Raw genomic sequence first — 20,399 nt, 5'->3', positions numbered from 1 at the left:
TTGAGCCCCCCTGAATGTAAGGCGCACATCTGCAAGTTTGGAAATTTCCTTTTTTGCCATCAAGTGACTAGTTTCTTACATAACACTTCTGGTCATTTGCACCCCCCATCCCCATCCCCCCCCCCAAGGAATATGAAACATAGTTTGCTGCAGAAATGATGTAGATTAGGTAAGGGCATAAAAAAGATGTTTATTCACATTAACAATTGGGCCACGGTGTATATTTGGTACAACTATTTTATACATTTTATTCCCCATTTATTTAAAAGTGAATATTATGTAAACACCATGTTTTAGATCACCTGAATTTTTTGTGTAAAGTCTAGCACTCCTTCCTTGGAGAGGAACTGGATGTTGCCAGTTCTGTGACAGTGCACTTCAAACTGTGGGGGGCTCTCCAAGGCCTTTTTGCCTGCCACAATAATATATGGGTAGCCCATCATGTGGGCTTCCTTGATCCTTTTTCCGATAGTTAAATGGTCCCGGTCGTCTAAAATGGCCTCATCTCTCATATGAGGAACCGCACATATATCATCATACAGTTCTTCTGCGGATGATATTACTGCCTTCTCCTTGCTTCCCTTTTTGGGAGGAATTAGACAAATCTGGTATGGGGCTATAAGACCTGGCCAATGAATATCATCTTCAGTAGAGAGAACTTCTATAGATGCTGCCAGGAGTCTTGTGATGCCAATGCCATAGCATCCCATTTCCGCTACAGACGGTTTGTTCTGAGAATCGTAACAGATGGCATTAAACACATGGGAATACTTTGTACCGAGGTAAAACGTGTGGGCTATCTCAATGCCCTTGCTCTCCACGAGCTCGCCTTTACACATGGGACAGGCCTTCTCACTTGCCTCCAAGACCTCTACGTTTCCTGCAAAGTCACAGCTCCCACACACCAACAACTTGTCCTCACCAATATTTGCCAGGAGGTGAAATTCATGTGACAATTTGCCCCCAATATTTCCCGTATCTGCCTGAACTTTAACATACTTCAGACCCAGGGCGCCAAAAAGTTTACAGTAGGCCTCACACACATTATTGTACGTTTGATAGGCTGCCTCCTCTGTTATGTCAAACGTATACATGTCTTTCATGTAAAACTCCCTGCCTCGCAGGAGGCCAAAGCAGGGTCTCTTCTCATCCCTGAACTTCCGTGTGGTCTGGTAGAGCAGCAGAGGGAGCCGTTTGTAACTGATCCCTCCTTCTGTGGCAACCAGGTGAGAAACAGACTCTTCATGGGTGGGCCCCAAGCAGTATTCCTGATCGTGCCTGTCCTTCAGACACAGCAGTTCTTTTCCAACTAGATCCCAACGCCCACTCTGCCTCCACAGTTCTGCTGAACAAAGAGTGGTCATGTTAATCTTCTGTCCTCCGATCTCCTGCATTGCTTTATCTACTAGTCGAATGAGTTTCTCCATTGACCTCACAGTGTAGGGAAGGTAGTGAAAGCAACCTGGACTAGAGGGCCGGATCAAGCCTGCTTTAAACATGAGTCTTTGGCTTTTGCTGGAGGGTTCATTTGTTTTGTGTGGAAGTTCGGAGGACTGTTCCTGCCACAGGCTCCCTGGTTGGTAAACCCTGGAGAGCAGCTGGCGTCTTCCTTTGGCTGAGCCATTATGATGTGCTCTGCTGGCCACTAGATGGCTTAGTGATATTCTCAGCAACCTCACCATCACAAGCCCTCCCTGTTAAGACAAGCACAAGATATGGATTCGTTAACTTTCAGCTCTAAAGAGTATTTAAACTATTAAAATGTTTTCGTATCTTAAAGTAGACAATGCTATGATTACAGACAAACAACAAAACAATGAAGCATACAAAACATGATGACACGTACAATTAAAATAACCAGACTAACATTTATCATTTGAATGACAGGAGTTACTCACCCCCCAGCAGCACCTATAAGGGCATATTTAGCATTAAATATTTCCAGGATATTCACAGAAAACAGACTTTTTTTGGGGTGGAGGGGGGGGGGGGGTGGAGGGGTTTGGTACCGGCAAATATTAAACATCCTCCAGATGAGCTAATAGAGCGAGATTGCAGCAGATATCGCCAATACCTACTGCGGGATACGGTTATTAGGTCAACCACTATTGGTTGACATGCATTAGGTCGATATGGTCTCTAGGTCGACATGCTCTTTTCACATTTTTTTTCTTCTTTTTTACTTTTTCATACTTTACGATGCACGTGGACTACGATTGGGAATAGTAACCTTGCCCAAAGCATGGCGAACGAAGCGAGCCATGTGAGGGGACACGGTGCACTAACTGGGGTTCCCCGTCACTTTACGAAGAAAACGACACCCAAAAAAAGTAAAACAAAACCCTCATGTCGACCTATTTCAGGTGTCGACCTAGTCACTGTTGACCAATAGTGGTCGACCTAAGTGTGGTCGACCTAATGACCCATACCCTGCTGCAGTCCCTCCACTTTCGGCCACACTAAATTAAACATTTCCTATAAACGTTTTGGAAAAGTTGTGGGATCAGAGGCAGGTTTGCATTACATGAATGGATATATTTGGATAGTTTTCTTTAACAACTTTTATGAGGTCAAATTACAAAATGATCCTAATCTTTCCAATATATAGAATACACAAGAAAGACAGCTCATGTAGAAAAAGCAGAATAGGTCTAAACAAAAACACAACAGTACCACTAAAAAGAACACATTGGACCACAGTCGTTTTCAACTTTCTTCATCTTGACAACTGAAAAGTAAAATGAATCCTATTTACATTTTCATGATTAAAACAATATTTGTGGCTGTGACAGCTCTCACCAGTTAGCGAATTGAGTATCAAATGGGAAAAACATATCTGCTATTAGTGCCATGGACAACATAAGACCCCATAACTAAGAACTGGGGTGTGGGAGGGGCTGCCTGTCTCCTTATACCCCTTTCAGACTAGCAAAAATTTCCCAGGTTATTGCACGTGAACGCGCATCAAACCGGGATTTTGCTTAGTCTGAATGGGTCCTAAAGCAATATCCCAGATCGAGCGTCCCAGCATTTCATCCCAGGTTGCGACCTGGGTTGAAGCCAGATGCGTGCAGTGTGTCAACGGGTAAGCCGGGTCACGGTGACCTGGCACCCCTTCTCTGCATAGGAGGCGGCGGCGGCGCTTGGAGATTATCATCTCCAAGTGCTGCCTTCGGTAGCGCCAGCGGTGACGTCACCAGCCCGGCAATATGCCGGGCCGCAAGTTTGTAAGGGGTCTCAAGCCTGTGTACACATTCCTGGGTGCGACACGGTTAGGTAAGTCTGAAAGGAGTATTAGTTGTCCACAGGTATTGGCAGTGTGAGATGTATATGTCATCGGCCATGGGTCTTCAACCTGTGGAACTACACATCCCAGCATGCCCTGCCAGTTTGCTATTAAGGCAAGCTAAAACTGAGGCAGGGCATGGTGGGATATGTAGTTCCACAGCAGCTGGAGGGCCGCAGGTTAAAGACCCATGTCATAGGCAGCACTCTGCTGCGTAGCTCTGCTGTACTTCCCATACCTGCTGAAGCTGTAGCCCTTATTTGGTGATTTGTCTACTGTTGCTGCATGCTAGAATACATAAAACCTGATATATGATGTAGCAATTTACTATATAATTGAACATGTACTATTCTTTCTAGTGTCTCATGTCAGGAAAGGTTCATTCTCTTTCTGTACACCTTTGATGTTGTTGCAATACGGAAGGGAGTCAAGTATAATAAAACAACATAAATATTAGGCTGACCCCGAAATTCGCCTCTGCATGCAATTCTGAATCAGCTCTTATATTCTTCTCCCAGCATTACAAGAATACAGATGTAGTCATGCTCATCTTTGTTGCGATGCAGCATGCTGCAACAGGCTTGCTGCATGGCATGCCGTGCTGCGACTATTCTTAGCCAGTGATTGCTCCATTAATTCCTAATGGAGTAAATAGAGCGATCGACAAATGCGAATAGTCGCAGCCTCATCCTACTGCCGCATCGCAGTAAGATGAGCATGGCTACATCTGTATATGGGCATAAAATACAGCACACATGACACTTTGGCTAGGAGGCCAATGCAAAAGATGTAACATAGTAACATAGTATCGAAGGTTTAAAAAAGACAATTGTCCATCGAGTTCAACCTATTTGTGGTCTCCTATGCAGGATTTGGTCTAAAATTTTGACTGATGTTGATGTCTGCCTTTGCGTTTTATCCCTCTTTTTATAGTGCGTGACTGCACCATAACCCTAGATATCCTTATCCATTAGGAATTTATCTAACCCATTCTTAAAGATGTTGACTGAGTCCGCCATTACAACTCCTTCAGGCAGGGAATTCCAAACACGTATCGCCCTTACCGTAAAAATAAGATTTTACTTACCGATAAATCTATTTCTCGTAGTCCGTAGTGGATGCTGGGACTCCGTAAGGACCATGGGGATATAGCGGCTCCGCAGGAGACAGGGCACAAAATAAAAGCTTAAGGATCAGGTGGTGTGCACTGGCTCCTCCCCCTATGACCCTCCTCCAAGCCTCAGTTAGGATACTGTGCCCGGACGAGCGTACATAATAAGGAAGGATATTGAATCCCGGGTAAGACTCATACCAGCCACACCAATCACACCGTACAACTTGTGATCTGAACCCAGTTAACAGTATGATAAACGCAAAGGAGCCTCTGAAAAGATGGCTCACAACAATAATAACCCGAATTTTTGTAACAATAACTATATACAAGTATTGCAGACAATCCGCACTTGGGATGGGCGCCCAGCATCCACTACGGACTACGAGAAATAGATTTATCGGTAAGTAAAATCTTATTTTCTCTGACGTCCTAGTGGATGCTGGGACTCCGTAAGGACCATGGGGATTATACCAAAGCTCCCAAACGGGCGGGAGAGTGCGGATGACTCTGCAGCACCGAATGAGAGAACTCCAGGTCCTCCTCAGCCAGGGTATCAAATTTGTAGAATTTAGCAAACGTGTTTGCCCCTGACCAAGTAGCTGCTCGGCAAAGTTGTAAAGCCGAGACCCCTCGGGCAGCCGCCCAAGATGAGCCCACCTTCCTTGTGGAATGGGCTTTTACCGATTTTGGCTGTGGCAATCCTGCCACAGAATGTGCAAGCTGAATTGTACTACAAATCCAACGAGCAATCGTCTGCTTAGAAGCAGGAGCACCCAGCTTGTTGGGTGCATACAGGATAAACAGCGAGTCAGATTTTCTGACTCCAGCCGTCCTGGAAACATATATTTTCAAGGCCCTGACAACGTCAAGCAACTTAGAGTCCTCTAAGTCCCTGGTAGCCACAGGTACCACAAAAGGTTGGTTCATGTGAAATGCAGAAACCACCTTAGGTAGAAATTGAGGACGAGTCCTCAATTCCGCCCTGTCAGAATGAAATATCAAGTAAGGGCTTTTATATGATAAAGCCGCCAATTCTGACACACGCCTGGCTGAAGCCAAGGCTAACAGCATCGACACCTTCCATGTGAGATATTTTAAGTCCACAGTGGAAAGTGGTTCAAACCAATGTGACTTTAGAAAACTCAACACCACATTGAGATCCCAAGGTGCCACTGGAGGCACAAAAGGAGGCTGTATGTGCAGCACCCCTTTTACAAATGTCTGAACTTCAGGTACTGAAGCCAGTTCTTTCTGGAAGAAAATCGACAGGGCCGAAATTTGAACCTTAATGGACCCTAATTTTAGGCCCATAGACAGTCCTGTTTGCAGGAAATGAAGGAAACGACCCAGTTGAAATTCCTCTGTAGGGGCCTTCTTGGCCTCACACCACGCAACATATTTACGCCAAATGCGGTGATAATGTTTTGCGGTTACGTCCTTCCTGGCTTTGACCAGAGTAGGGATGACTTCTTCTGGAATGCCTTTTTCCCTCAGGATCCGGCGTTCAACCGCCATGCCGTCAAACGCAGCCGCGGTAAGTCTTGGAACAGACAAGGCCCCTGCAGTAGCAGGTCCTTTCTTAGAGGTAGAGGCCACGGTTCGTCCGTGAGCATCTCTTGAAGTTCCGGGTACCAAGTCCGTCTTGGCCAATCCGGAACCACGAGTATAGTTCTTACTCCTCTCCTTCTTATGATTCTCAGTACTTTTGGTATGAGAGGCAGAGGAGGGAACACATACACTGACTGGTACACCCACGGCGTTACCAGAGCGTCCACCGCTATTGCCTGAGGGTCCCTTGACCTGGCGCAATATCTGTCCAGTTTTTTGTTTAGACGTGACGCCATCATGTCCACCTTTGGTTTTTCCCAACGGTTTACAATCAGGTGGAAGACTTCTGGGTGAAGTCCCCACTCTCCCGGGTGAAGGTCGTGTCTGCTGAGGAAGTCTGCTTCCCAGTTGTCCACTCCCGGAATGAATACTGCTGACAGTGCTATCACATGATTTTCCGCCCAGCGAAGAATCCTTGCAGCTTCTGCCATTGCCCTCCTGCTTCTCGTGCCGCCCTGTCTGTTTACGTGGGCGACTGACGTGATGTTGTCCGATTGGATCAACACCGCCTGACCCTGAAGCAGAGGTTTTGCTTGACTTAGGGCATTGTAAATGGCCCTTAGTTCCAGAATGTTTATATGAAGAGACGTTTCCAAGCTTGACCACAGGCCCTGGAAATTCCTTCCCTGTGTGACTGCTCCCCAGCCTCTCAGGCTGGCATCCGTGGTTACCAGGATCCAATCCTGAATGCCAAATCTGCGGCCCTCTAGTAGATGAGCACTCTGCAGCCACCACAGGAGAGACACCCTTGTCCTTGGCGACAGGGTTATCCGCTGATGCATCTGCAGATGCGATCCGGACCATTTGTCCAGTAGATCCCACTGAAATGTTCTTGCATGGAATCTTCCGAATGGAATCGCTTCGTAAGAAGCCACCATTTTCCCCAGGACCCTCGTGCACTGATGCACTGAGACCTGTCCTGGTTTTAGGAGGTTCCTGACTAGCTCGGATAACTCCCTGGCCTTCTCCTCCGGGAGAAACACCTTCTTCTGGACTGTGTCCAGAATCATTCCTAGGAACAGTAGACGTGTCGTTGGAATCAGCTGCGATTTTGGAATATTTAGAATCCACCCGTGCTGACGTAACACTACCTGAGATAGTGCTACTCCGACTTCTAACTGTTCCCTGGATCTTGCCCTTATCAGGAGATCGTCCAAGTAAGGGATAATTGAAATGCCTTTTCTTCGTAGAAGAATCATCATTTCGGCCATTACCTTGGTAAAGACCCGAGGTGCCGTGGACAATCCAAACGGCAGCGTCTGAAACTGATAATGACAGTTTTGTACTACAAACCTGAGGTACCCTTGGTGAGAAGGGTATATCGGGACGTGGAGATAAGCATCTTTGATGTCCAGAGACACCATATAGTCCCCTTCTTCCAGGTTCGCTATCACTGCTCTGAGTGACTCCATCTTGAATTTGAACCTTTTTATGTAAGTGTTCAAGGATTTCAGATTTAAAATTGGTCTCACCGAGCCGTTCGGCTTCGGTACCACAAACAGCGTGGAATAATACCCCTTTCCTTGTTGCAGGAGGGGTACCTTGATTATCACCTGCTGGGAATACAGCTTGTGAATGGCTTCTAGAACTGCCTCCCTGTCGGAGGGAGACTTTGGTAAAGCAGACTTCAGGAAACGATGAGGGGGAAACGCCTCGAATTCCAGTTTGTACCCCTGCGATACTACCTGTAGAATCCAGGGATCCACTTGCGAGTGAGCCCACTGCGCGTTGAAATTTTTGAGACGGGCCCCCACCATATCTGAGTCTGCTTGTAAAGCCCCAGCGTCATGCTGAAGACTTGGCAGAAGCAGGGGAGGGCTTCTGCTCTTGGGAAGCGGCTGCATGGTGCAGTCTTTTTCCTCTTCCTCTGCCCCGGGGCAGAAAGGAGTGGCCTTTTGCTCGCTTGTACTTATGGGAACGAAAGGACTGAGATTGAAAAGACGGTGTCTTTTTCTGCTGATGTGGAGTGACCTGGGGTAAAAAGGTGGATTTTCCAGCCGTTGCCGTGGCCACCAGGTCCGATAGACCAGCCCCAAATAACTCCTCCCCTTTATACGGCAATACTTCCATGTGCCGTTTGGAATCCGCATCCCCTGACCACTGTCGCGTCCACAACGCTCTTCTGGCAGAGATGGACATAGCACTTACTCTTGATGCCAGGGTGCAAATATCCCTCTGTGCATCACGCATATATAATAATGCATCCTTTAAATGTTCTATAGTTAATAAAATATTGTCCCTATCCAGGGTATCAATATTCTCAGTCAGGGAATCCGACCATGCGACTCCAGCACTGCACATCCAGGCTGAGGCGATTGCTGGTCGCAGTATAACACCAGTATGTGTGTATATACTTTTTAGGATATTTTCCAGCCTTCTATCAGCTGGTTCTTTGAGGGTAGCCGTATCAGGAGACGGTAACGCTACTTGTTTAGATAAACGTGTGAGCGCCTTATCTACCCTAGTGGGTGTTTCCCAACGCGCCCTAACCTCTGGCGGGAAAGGATATAATGCTAATAATTTTTTAGAAATTAGCTGTTTTTTATCGGGAGAAACCCACGCTTTTTCACACACCTCATTTATTTCCTCTGACTCAGGAAAAAATATTGGTAGTTTTTTCTCACCCCACATAATACCCTTCTTTGTGGTACTTGTAGTGTCAGAAAGGTTCAATGCCTCTTTCATTGCCGTGATCATGTAACGTGTGGCCCTACTGGACATTACGTTTGTCTCGTCACCGTCGACACTAGACTCAGTATCTGTGTCAGGGTCTGTGTCGACCCACTGAGGTAACGGGCGTTTTAGCGCCCCTGACGGTGTCTGAGACGCCTGGACAGGCACTAACTGATTTGCCGGCTGTCTCATGTCGTCAACAGTTTTTTGCAAATTGCTGACATTATCACTTAATTGTTTAAATACAATCATCCAGTCAGGTGTCGACTCCCTAGGGGGTGACATCACCAACGCAGGCAACTGCTCCGCCTCCACATAATTTTCCTCCTCATACATGTCGACACACGCGTACCGACACACAGCACACACACACCGGGAATGCTCTGATAGAGGACAGGACCCCACTTAGCCCTTTGGAGAGACAGAGGGAGAGTCTGCCAGCACACACCCAGCGCTATATATATATACAGGGATAACCTTATATAAGTGTTATTCCCTTATAGCTGCTGTCAATTATTGTTATTTGCTGCCAACAATGCCCCCCCTTCTCTTTTTTACCCTGATTCTGAAGCAGGACTGCAGGGGAGAGTCAGGGAGCCGTCCTTCCAGCGGAGCTGTGAGGGAAAATGGCGCTTGTGTGCTGAGGAGATAGGCTCCGCCCCTTCACGACGTCCTTATCTCCCGCTTTTTTGTGTAAAATGGCAGGGGATTAAAATACATCCATATAGCCCAGGAGCTATATGTGATGTATTCTGTTTTGCCACCTAAGGTATTCTGTTATATTGCGTCTCAGGGCGCTCCCCCCCCAGCGCCCTGCACCCTCAGTGACCGGAGTGTGAAGTGTGCTGAGAGCAATGGCGCACAGCTGCGGTGCTGTGCGCTACCTTAGTCTGAAGACAGGATGTCTTCTGCCGCCGATTTCACCGGACCTCTTCGTCTCTTCTGGCTCTGTAAGGGGGACGGCGGCGCGGCTCCGGTGACCCATCCAGGCTGAACCTGTGATCGTCCCTCTGGAGCTAGTGTCCAGTAGCCTAAGAAACCCGATCCACCCTGCACTCAGGTGAGTCCGTTTCTTCTCCCCTTAGTCCCACGATGCAGTGAGCCTGTTGCCAGCAGGACTCACTGAAAATAAAAAAACCTAACTAAACTTTTATTCTAAGCAGCTCAGGAGAGCCACCTAGATTGCACCCTTCTCGGCCGGGCACAAAAATCTAACTGAGGCTTGGAGGAGGGTCATAGGGGGAGGAGCCAGTGCACACCACCTGATCCTTAAGCTTTTATTTTGTGCCCTGTCTCCTGCGGAGCCGCTATATCCCCATGGTCCTTACGGAGTCCCAGCATCCACTAGGACGTCAGAGAAAAAGTCTTTACGCCGTATTGTGCGGAATCTCCTCTAACCTGAGCGAGTGTCCACGAGTCCTCTGTGTTGATCTAACAAAAAACAGGTCCCGCGCAAGCTCTGTGTATTGTCCCCTTATATATTTGTAGATGTTGATCATGTTCCCTCTTAGGGGTACATTTACTAAGATGGGAGTTCTATTTAAGATGGGATGTTGCCCATAGCAACCAATCAGATTATACTTCTCATTTATCCAGCACCTTCCAGAAGATAATACCTGGAATCTGATTGGTTGCTATGGGCAACATCCCATCTTAAATAGAACTCCCATCTTCTAAATTTACCCCTTAGTCTCCTCTTTTCCAGTGTAAACATGCCTAGTCTTGCAAGCCTTTCCTCGTATTCCAGCTTCTCCATGCCCTTAATTAGTTTGGTCGCCTGCCTCTGAACCTTTTCTAGCTCCAGGATATCCTTTTTGTAGTATGGTGCCCATAATTGTACACAGTGTTCAAGGTGTGTCCTCACTAGTGATTTATATAACGGGAGTATAACACTTTCGTCCCTTGCATCAATTCCCCATTTTATGTATGCTAATATCTTATTAGCCTTCTTTGCTGCAATTCTACTTTGGGTACTGTTGCTAAGTTTGCTATCTATTAGGACATCTAAGACCTCCAGAATCCCCTAATTTTACCCCATTTAGTATATAGGTGTTATTTTTGTTCTTGTTACCACAGTGCATTACCTTACACTTGTCTGTATTGAAGCGCATTCTCCATTTGGCTGCCCATAGTTCTAATTTAACGAAGTCGTTCTGAAGCGACTCAGCATCCTCCTCCGTATTTATAGCCTTACACAATTTGGTATCATCTGCAAAAATTGACACCATGCTCTCTAGACCTTCTGTTAGGTCGTTAATGAAAATATTGAATAGCGGTCCTAATACTGAGCCTTGTAACAAATGCTAGACGTATTTATTTATTATCAGTTTCTTATATAGTTTCTTATATAGCGCAGCATGTTCCGCTGCGCTTCACAATTAGAACAACAGTAATAGAACAAAAATGGGTAAAAACAACAGACAGAGGTAGGAAGGCCCTGCTCGCAAGCTTGCTATCTATAGGGAAATAGGCATTGATACACAAGGATAGATGCTACCTATTGCATAATGGTCCACCAGATTGCTAGGTTCTTAATGGATTGTATGATATCTAAGTAACTATGTATTTTGATATCTAAGCAACTATCATCTGCACACAAAGAACAAGCCAAATCCACTAACCACTCTGGTCCAGATCCATGGTTTCCTCAGTAGCCAGCCAGCAACATACTTCTAATTGCCCATATGACAGCTCTTATATGGGGAAAGTACTTTGTATTTTTCTTCAAATATAGGTGCAAATAAAGATTCAATGACAGTTCTATCTGTAGCAAGAAAAAAATAATTTTCTCTAACCAGACTGAGAAAGATAAAATGTATTACCTTTGAAGCATCACGTAAAGATGAGCATTTGTCTATTAAAGCCCTACACTTAAATTGGTTTTGGTTACTACCCTGCTGAATGCATCATACCCGTCTCCTACTGTTACCTGCAGAATACATCATTGGCTTCTATTGTTTCCCTGCAGAATATATATCTATAAATCAAGGGTGGTCTGCCCAGTCCCTGAGAGATCCCTAATAGCTCCTACTGCAGCAACAGGACAGACAACCAAGAGAGGAGGACCACTGTGTCGTCACCAGGGAATAAGTACAGTATATCGGAGAGGGATGGGGTGGGCAAACTTGTGCCTGGTCCTTATTACTAGTATACCATAACTAATATTGATCCCTGCAGAATACACTATAATTGGATCCAATTGATCACTATACAATACACCATACCTGGCTTCTATAAAATTACCTGCAGAATTCACAATAAGATACATGTAATGGGTTGTGAAATGGTAAAAGTGCCAATTTTTTGTCATATTTTAAATCAATACGCAATTTTTTAATGTAAAAACAAACCTGGTTTGTGCCTTAGAAACATATACATCACCAATTTTACCAATTTGCAACATATTACATGGGGTATTGTAACTGGGTTCTATATATCCCTGTAGAATATGCCATAATGGGCTCCTACTGACCCCTGCAGAATACACCATAATTAGCTCCTCCTACAGACCTAAACCTCTGCTTTATATCGAAGCTGTGGCAAATCTCATAATATGACTATAGGATGAATGTTGTTAGATTCTCACAGAAGGAAAAAAAAGTGTAGAAGGAAAAAGAGGCTTGGGAGAATAGAGTGACATGGGATTCTAGGATAGAGAGCCAGGTTTCCAAATAACCTATTTGCCCCTGTAAATGGTTTCCTCACTTCATTTCCAGCTGCGGGGTCTGGATGATATGTCGACAGTCAATAGGTCAACATGCATTAAGTTGACAGGTACAAAAGGTTGACATGTAAAATGCCGACAGGTTCAAAAGATTGACATGATAATGGTCAACAAGTTTTCGGGGATTTTTTTCTCTCCATTTTTTCCATCATTTACCATCCACGTGGACTACGATTGGGAAGTAACCTGTGCTAAGCCCAGGCAGCACAGGTTATGATCGAAGTGTGGCAAGCAAAGCGGTAAACTAATTGTATTCACATGTGGTTTAACATAGAAAATGACACGCAAAAAAAAACCTTGTGTTGACCATTTTAATGTCAACCATTTCCATGTCAACATTTTGCGCCTGTTGCCCATTTGATCTGTCTACCTTTTACATGTCAACCTTTTGCATGTAGACCCAGTGATCCACACCCTGCAGTTGCAATGAATGAATGCATTTACGGCGAAGGCATTTATAATGACCTATAGAACTGCCACAGAAAACAAGAGCAGACTATTATAATATTATCATCCCACTAGTGGATGGCCCATGTTAGCTTGTCATCCATGTACTCAGCAGCAGCGAGTGATGACAATGACAATGTGAGTACTAGTACACATCATTACACTAACATATTATACTATTGGGCACCTGTGAGCCGCCTCCCCTCTCTCCCAGCCCGCTTACACTTACCACGGACTCCGTAATATATTTCAATCACAAAAGCCTCAAGGGTAAGAGAACCCGGAAGTGTCGCCGGAAGTACGCTGAGGGAAGAAAGAGCGAGGTGCACACTAGGACACGTGCGACAAAAGGCCCTACCCACAGCAGAAAACGTGCCGGGTGCTGTCTCTGGGGGAAGAAATTGACAGGCAGTGGAGTGCTTCTGCGGTGCTGGGGGCCCGTTGGAGCAATAAAGTGAGAAGACCTGAGTTGCTATCATAACAAGGGAGGCACCGGAGACAGGAGGTTATAACATTTATATTCTGCACATCACTGTACACAACAGGTTTGCTGTGAGTCCCCAGCTGTCCAAATCTGGCAGGGCATGGCATACTGATATTTGTAGTTCCACAACAGTTGGAGCACTACAGCTACTTAGCTACCTCTGGTTTAGGTCAGACTAATAGTCCACTTACTTTGACTCTTCATGTTTGTACACATATAACATCTACCAAAGCAGTTTCACATGTACAGTAACCCTCCTGTAAGATACAGGCAGTCCTTATTAGTCTTCCTCTTGTAGAGACATACGACCGCTTTCTCACGTCCCATGAGATTAACAATTCTGCACTATTTTATGTAACAACAAAATAAGCCTCATTAGTGTAAAGTAATCTCTGCTTTGTTTATTTACACCTGGTGACCTTTGCCTGCTATTCTCATTTTTGGTCAGTGCAGAGCTCTTAATTGTCGTGCTTTATATTACACCATTCACGTTTTACTAATATTTGTGCACATCAGGGCATATTACGTTGCCTATAGCCAGCAAGAAAGTACTAGCATATTTTGTGTTTTGTTATCTTTATAGATCTAGAAATGTTTTCATGTCGATTTTGGAACCTTATCCAAAGGAAAGCTTAACAAAGGTGGATAATACCTCTTTCACACCGCACAAATAACCCTGTTTTGACCCAGTATATTGCCTGGTTGACACGGGTCGCTGTACAGTGTGAAAGGGGCCATGGACGAATTCCCGGGTCACCTGACCCGGTAATTCAACCCGGGGTTATAAAAAGGGTTATTACCGGGTCAGGCGCAGTGTGAACGGGTTACCCGCACCCATTCACTGCATAGGGAGAAGCGGCGCAGAGATGATATCTCTCAGCGCCACCTCTGCACCCGCCCCCGATGATGACTCCGTCCCCACCCCCGGATGGCAACGGTCGGGATTTTAGTGTGTAGGGTCCAATGCCGGGTCCCACTCGGGAAGGACCCGTTTCTAATTCCCGGGTGGGACCAAGCACTGCGATCTGAAAGCAGTATGACATTGTCCTTAGTTGGCTCCAGTGTTCTAAAGGGGGGTACTGACGGGGGAGATGTGTGCTGAGCGATCTTAACACAGACTGCTCTGCACACATCTCTTCCCCCCGCTCAGCACAGCGCGATGTGCTGAGCGAGGGGACGGATGGACGGGGGGCTGCTCACTTCACACAGCGGTGAAGTGAGCGACCCGCTAGATTGAGCCTGCATGCAGGATCAATCTAGCACCGGCGATAGCGATGCACGGGGCCGCGCATCGCTATCACTGGGGGCATACACACGGCAGATCCATGCTTAAAATCTAAGCAATCTAGTTAGATTTTAAACACGGATCTCTCAGTGTGTACCCCCCTTAACACTCCTCGGATACAATCACACTTTTCTGATACAGGAGGGTATCCAAGTAGCTGCAATTAGCAGTGATTATTTACCAACAATAATTCTCCATAGTCTTTATTGCAAATTTAATTTCACCTGCTCTGAGCAAGTGACGAGTAGTGCAAAATCCCTATTTCTCTAACGTCCTAGTGGATGCTGGGGACTCCGTAAGGACCATGGGGAATAGACGGGCTCCGCAGGAGACATGGGCACTTTAAGAAATAATTTAGATTCTGGTGTGCTCTGGCTCCTCCCTCTATGTCCCTCCTCCAGACCCCAGTTTGAATCTGTGCCCGGACGAGCTGGGTGCTGTTTAGTGAGCTTTCCTGAGCTTGCTGTAAGAAAGTATTTTGTTAGGTTTTTTATTTTCAGGGAGATCTGCTGGCAACAGACTCCCTGCATCGTGTGACTGAGGGGAGAGAAGCAGCCCTACTCTCTGCAGATAGGTCCTGCTTCTTAGGCTACTGGACACCATTAGCTCCAGAGGGATCGTACACAGGATCTCACCCTCGTCGTCCGATCCCGGAGCCGCGCCGCCGTCCCCCTCGCGGAGCCGGAAGACAGAAGCCGAGTGAGCATAAGAAGCAAGAAGACTTCGAAATCGGCGGCAGAAGACTCCAGTCTTCACTGAGGTAGCGCACAGCACTGTAGCTGTGCGCCATTGCTCCCACATACACCCACATACTCCGGTCACTGTAAGGGCGCAGGGGGGGGGGGGGGGGGGGGGCGGCGCCCTGGGCAGCAATTAGGACCTCTTGGCAAAAGTTGGACATATATACAGTTGGGCACTGTATATATTTATGAGCCCCCGCCATAATATTGTACATAAACGCGGGACAGAAGCCCGCCGCTGAGGGGGCGGGGCTTCTTCCTCAGCACTCACCAGCGCCATTTTTTCTCCACAGCTCCGCTGAGAGGAAGCTCCCCAGGCTCTCCCCTGCAGAAACACGGTAGAAGAGGGTAAAAAAGAGAGGGGGGGCACATAATTAGGCGCAAAAAAATCATTATTACAGCGGCTACTGGGTTAACACTAAGTTACTGTGTGATTCCTGGGTTATATAGCACTGGGGTGTGTGCTGGCATACTCTCTCTCTGTCTCTCCAAAGGGCCTTGTGGGGGAACTGTCTTCAAAAAGAGCATCCCCTGTGTGTGTGTGGTGTGTCGGTACGCTTGTGTCGACATGTTTGACGAGGAAGGCTATGTGGAAACAGAGCGGGAGCAAATGAATGTGGTGTTTTCGCCGACGGCGCCGACTCCTGATTGGATGGATATGTGGAAGGTTTTAAATGATAATGTTAATTCCTTGCATAAAAGGTTAGATAAAGCTGAAGTCTTAGGACAGTCAGGGTCTCAACCCGTGCCTGATCCTATGTCACAGAGGCCGTCAGGGTCTCAGAAGCGCCCACTATCCCAAATTGTTGACACTGATACCGACATGGATTCTGACTCCAGTGTCGATTACGATGATGCAAAGTTACAGCCTAAATTGGCTAAATCCATCCGTTATATGATTATAGCAATTAAGGATGTGTTGCACATCACAGAGGAAACCCCAGTCCCTGACAAGAGGGTTCATATGTATGGGGAAAAAAGGCAGGTGGTGACCTTTCCCCCTTCACACGAGCTAAATGAGTTATGTGAAAAGGCTTGGGAATCTCCAGATAAAAAACTGCAGATTTCCAAACGGATGCTTATGGCGTATCCTTTCCCGCCAACGGACAGGCTACGCTGGGAATCCTCCCCTAGGGTGGACAAAGCTTTGACACGCTTATCCAAGAGGGTAGCCCTGCCGTCACAGGATACGGCCACCCTCAAAGACGCTGCGGATAGAAAGCAAGAGGGTACCCTGAAGTCCATTTATACCCATTCAGGTACCTTACTAAGGCCGGCAATTGCGTCGGCCTGGGTGTGTAGTGCTGTAGCAGCATGGACGGATACCTTATCTGAGGAACTTGATACCTTAGACAAGGATACTAGATTAATGACCCTGGGGCATATAAAAGACTCTGTCCTATATATGAGAGATGCTCAGAGAGACATTAGTCTACTGGGCTCTAGGATAAATGCTATGTCGATTTCTGCCAGAAGGGTCCTGTGGACTCGGCAATGGACAGGTGATGCCGACTCAAAAAGGCACATGGAGGTTTTACCTTACAAGGGTGAGGAATTGTTTGGGGAGGCTCTCTCGGACCTGGTCTCCACAGCTACTGCTGGAAAGTCAAATTTTTTGTCATATGTTTCCTCACAACCTAAGAAAGCACCGTATTACCAAATGCAGTCCTTTCGATCCCAAAAAGGCAAGAAAGTCCGAGGTGCGTCCTTTCTTGCCAGAGGCAGGGGCAGAGGAAGGAAGCTGCACAACACAGCTAGTTCCCAGGAACAGAAGTCCTCCCCGGCTTCCACTAAATCCACCGCATGACGCTGGGGCTTCACAGGCGGAGCTGGGCCCGGTGGGGGCGCGTCTCCGAAATTTCAGCCACAAGTGGGTACACTCCCAGTTGGATCCCTGGACAATAGAAATTGTGTCTCAGGGATACCAGCTGGAATTCGAAGAGATGCCCCCTCACCGTTACCTCAAATCGGCCCTGCCAGCTTCCCCTTTAGAGAGGGAAATAGTGTTAGCTGCAATTCACAAATTGTATCTTCAACAGGTGGTGGTCAAGGTTCCCCTCCTTCAACAAGGGAAGGGTTATTATTCGACCATGTTTGTGGTACCGAAACCGGACGGTTCGGTCAGACCCATATAGAATTTAAAATCCCTGAACATATACCTGAGAAGGTTCAAGTTCAAGATGGAATCGCTCAGAGCGGTCATCGCAAGCCTGGAAGGGGGGGGATTTTATGGTGTCTCTGGACATAAAAGATGCATATCTTCATGTCCCCATTTATCCACCTCATCAGGCGTACCTCAGATTTGTGGTACAGGATTGTCATTACCAATTCCAGACGTTGCCGTTTGGTCTTTCCACGGCACCGAGAATATTTACCAAGGTAATGGCGGAAATGATGGTACTCCTGCGGAAGCAAGGGGTCACAATTATCCCATACTTGGACGATCTCCTCATAAAAGCGAGGTCAAGGGAGCAGTTGCTGATCAGCGTAGCACGCTCTCTGGAAGTGTTACAACAGCACGGCTGGATTCTAAATATTCCAAAGTCGCAGTTGATTCCTACGACTCGTCTGACTTTCCTGGGCATGATTCTGGACACAGACCAGAAGAGGGTTTATCTCCCGATAGAGAAGGCTCAGGAGCTCATGACACTGGTCAGAGACCTATTAAAACCAAAACAGGTGTCAGTGCATCACTGCACGCGAGTCCTGGGAAAGATGGTGGCATCATACGAGGCCATTCCCTTCGGCAGGTTCCGTGCGAGGACCTTCCAATGGGACTTACTGGACAAGTGGTCCGGATCACATCTTCAGATGCATCGGTTAATCACCCTGTCCCCCAGGGCCGGGGTGTCTCTCCTGTGGTGGCTGCAGAGTGCTCACCTTCTCGAAGGTCGCAGATTCGGCATTCAGGACTGGGTCCTGGTGACCACGGATGCAAGCCTCCGAGGGTGGGGGGCAGTCACACAGGGCAGAAATTTCCAAGGGCTGTGGTCAAGTCAGGAGACTTGCCTTCACATCAACATCCTGGAACTAAGGGCCATATACAACGCCCTACGTCAAGCAGAGACCCTGCTTCGCGACCAACCGGTTCTGATTCAGTCAGACAACATCACCGCAGGGGCTCATGTAAACCGCCAAGGCGGCACAAGGAGCAGGGTGGCGATGGTAGAAGCCACCAGAATTCTTCGCTGGGCGGAGAATCACGTAAGCGCACTGTCGGCAGTATTCATTCCGGGAGTGGACAACTGGGAAGCAGACTTCCTCAGCAGGCACGGCCTCCACCCGGGAGAGTGGGGACTTCATCAAGAAGTCTTCACGCAGATTGCAAGTCGGTGGGAACTGCCACAGGTGGACATGATGGCATCCCGCCTCAACAAAAAGCTACAGAGATATTGCGCCAGGTCAAGAGACCCTCAGGCGATAGCTGTGGACGCACTGGTGACACCGTGGTGTTCCAGTCGGTCTATGTATTTCCTCCTCTTCCTCTCATACCCAGGGTGCTGAGAATCATAAGAAAAAGAGGAGTGAGAACAGTACTCATTGTTCCGGATTGGCCAAGAAGGACTTGGTATCCAGATCTGCAAGAAATGCTCACAGAGGACCCGTGGCCTCTGCCTCTAAGACAGGACTTGTTGCAACAGGGGCCCTGTCTGTTCCAAGACTTACCGCGGCTGCGTTTGACGGCATGGCGGTTGAATGCCGGATCCTAGCAGAAAAAGGCATTCCGGATGAAGTTATTCCTACGCTGATAAAGGCTAGGAAGGAGGTGACGGCTCAACATTATCACCGTATATGGTGAAAATATGTTGCTTGGTGTGAGGCCAGGAATGCTCCTACGGAGGAATTCCAGCTGGGCCGTTTCCTTCACTTCCTACAGTCGGGAGTGACTTTGGGCCTTAAATTGGGTTCCATTAAGGTTCAGATTTCGGCCTTATCCATTTTCTTTCAAAAAGAACTGGCTTCTCTGCCTGAAGTTCAGACGTTTGTAAAGGGAGTGCTGCATATTCAGCCCCCTTTTGTGCCTCCAGTGGCACCTTGGGATCTTAACGTGGTGTTGAGTTTCCTGAAATCAGCCTGGTTTGAACCACTCAAAACGGTGGAATTGAAATATCTCACGTGGAAGGTGGTCATGCTATTTGCCTTGGCTTCGGCTAGGCGTGTGTCAGAATTGGCGGCTTTGTCACATAAAAGCCCTTATCTGGTTTTCCATGTGGATAGAGCAGAATTGCGGACCCGCCCACAATTTCTGCCAAAAGTGGTTTCATCTTTTCATATAAACCAACCTATTGTGGTGCCTGTGGCTACTACTGACTTGGAGGATTCCGAGTCACTGGATGTGGTCAGGGCTTTGAAGGTTTATGTAGCCAGAACGGCTAAGGTCAGGAAAACAGAATCTTTGTTTATCCTGTTTGCTTCCAACAAGCTTGGGGCGCCTGCTTCAAAGCAAACTATTGCTCGCTGGATCTGTAACACGATTCAGCAGGCTCATTCTGCGGCTGGGTTGCCGCTGCCTAAATCAGTTAAGGCCCATTCCACAAGGAAGGTGGGCTCTTCTTGGGCGGCTGCCCGAGGGGTCTCGGCATTACAGCTTTGCCGAGCGGCTACTTGGTCAGGTTCAAACACCTTTGCAAAGTTCTACAAGTTTGATACCCTGGCTGAGGAGGACCTTGTGTTTGCTCATTCGGTGCTGCAGAGTCACCCGCACTCTCCCGCCCGTTTGGGAGCTTTGGTATAATCTCCATGGTCCTTACGGAGTCCCCAGCATCCACTAGGACGTTAGAGAAAATAAGATTTTACTTACCGGTAAATCTATTTCTCGTAGTCCGTAGTGGATGCTGGGCGCCCGTCCCAAGTGCGGACTTCTTCTGCAATGCTTGTATATAGTTACTGCTTAAATAAGGGTTATGTTATGGTTGCATCAGGGTTGATCTGATGCTCTGTTGTTGTTCATACTGTTAACTGGGTAAAGTTATCACAAGTTATACGGTGTGATTGGTGTGGCTGGTATGAGTCTTACCCTAGATTCCCAAAATCCTTT

The 20,399-nt window shown here is 47.1% G+C and overlaps 2 protein-coding genes across 7 annotated transcripts in view; one reads left to right on the top strand and one right to left on the bottom strand.

Moving 5' to 3' along the window:
* Positions 1-170: 170 nt before the first annotated feature.
* On the bottom strand, positions 171-13,636 carry PARS2 (prolyl-tRNA synthetase 2, mitochondrial). Of its 5 annotated transcripts, none has more exons than XM_063939653.1 (3): positions 13,082-13,197; positions 11,303-11,445; positions 171-1,694 (listed from the first exon to the last, which is right to left on the bottom strand). In XM_063939653.1, exon 3 carries the CDS (start codon positions 1,680-1,682, stop codon positions 294-296), a length of 1,389 nt encoding a protein of 462 aa, XP_063795723.1. In that variant the 5' UTR covers positions 1,683-1,694; positions 11,303-11,445; positions 13,082-13,197; the 3' UTR covers positions 171-293. The 5 variants fall into 5 exon arrangements, with proteins under 5 accessions (XP_063795723.1, XP_063795724.1, XP_063795727.1 ...); XM_063939654.1 differs by lacking the exon at positions 13,082-13,197 and adding an exon at positions 13,040-13,059; XM_063939657.1 differs by lacking the exons at positions 11,303-11,445; positions 13,082-13,197 and adding an exon at positions 13,528-13,636.
* TTC4 (tetratricopeptide repeat domain 4) overlaps positions 13,124-20,399 on the top strand; it is a 67,788-nt gene continuing 60,512 nt past the window's right edge. The window contains exon 1 of one of the 2 annotated variants that reach the window (XM_063939658.1): positions 13,124-13,357. The gene's annotated coding sequence lies outside the window, so the exon portion shown is untranslated. The remainder of the gene's footprint in view (positions 13,358-20,399) is intronic. The other variant, XM_063939659.1, reaches the window with a different exon arrangement.

Source organism: Pseudophryne corroboree, chromosome 9, assembly GCF_028390025.1.
Source record: "Pseudophryne corroboree isolate aPseCor3 chromosome 9, aPseCor3.hap2, whole genome shotgun sequence".
NCBI lineage: Eukaryota > Metazoa > Chordata > Amphibia > Anura > Myobatrachidae > Pseudophryne > Pseudophryne corroboree.
The sequence above is the reverse complement of the archived record's forward strand: the minus strand, read 5'-3'. Positions and strand labels throughout refer to the sequence as shown.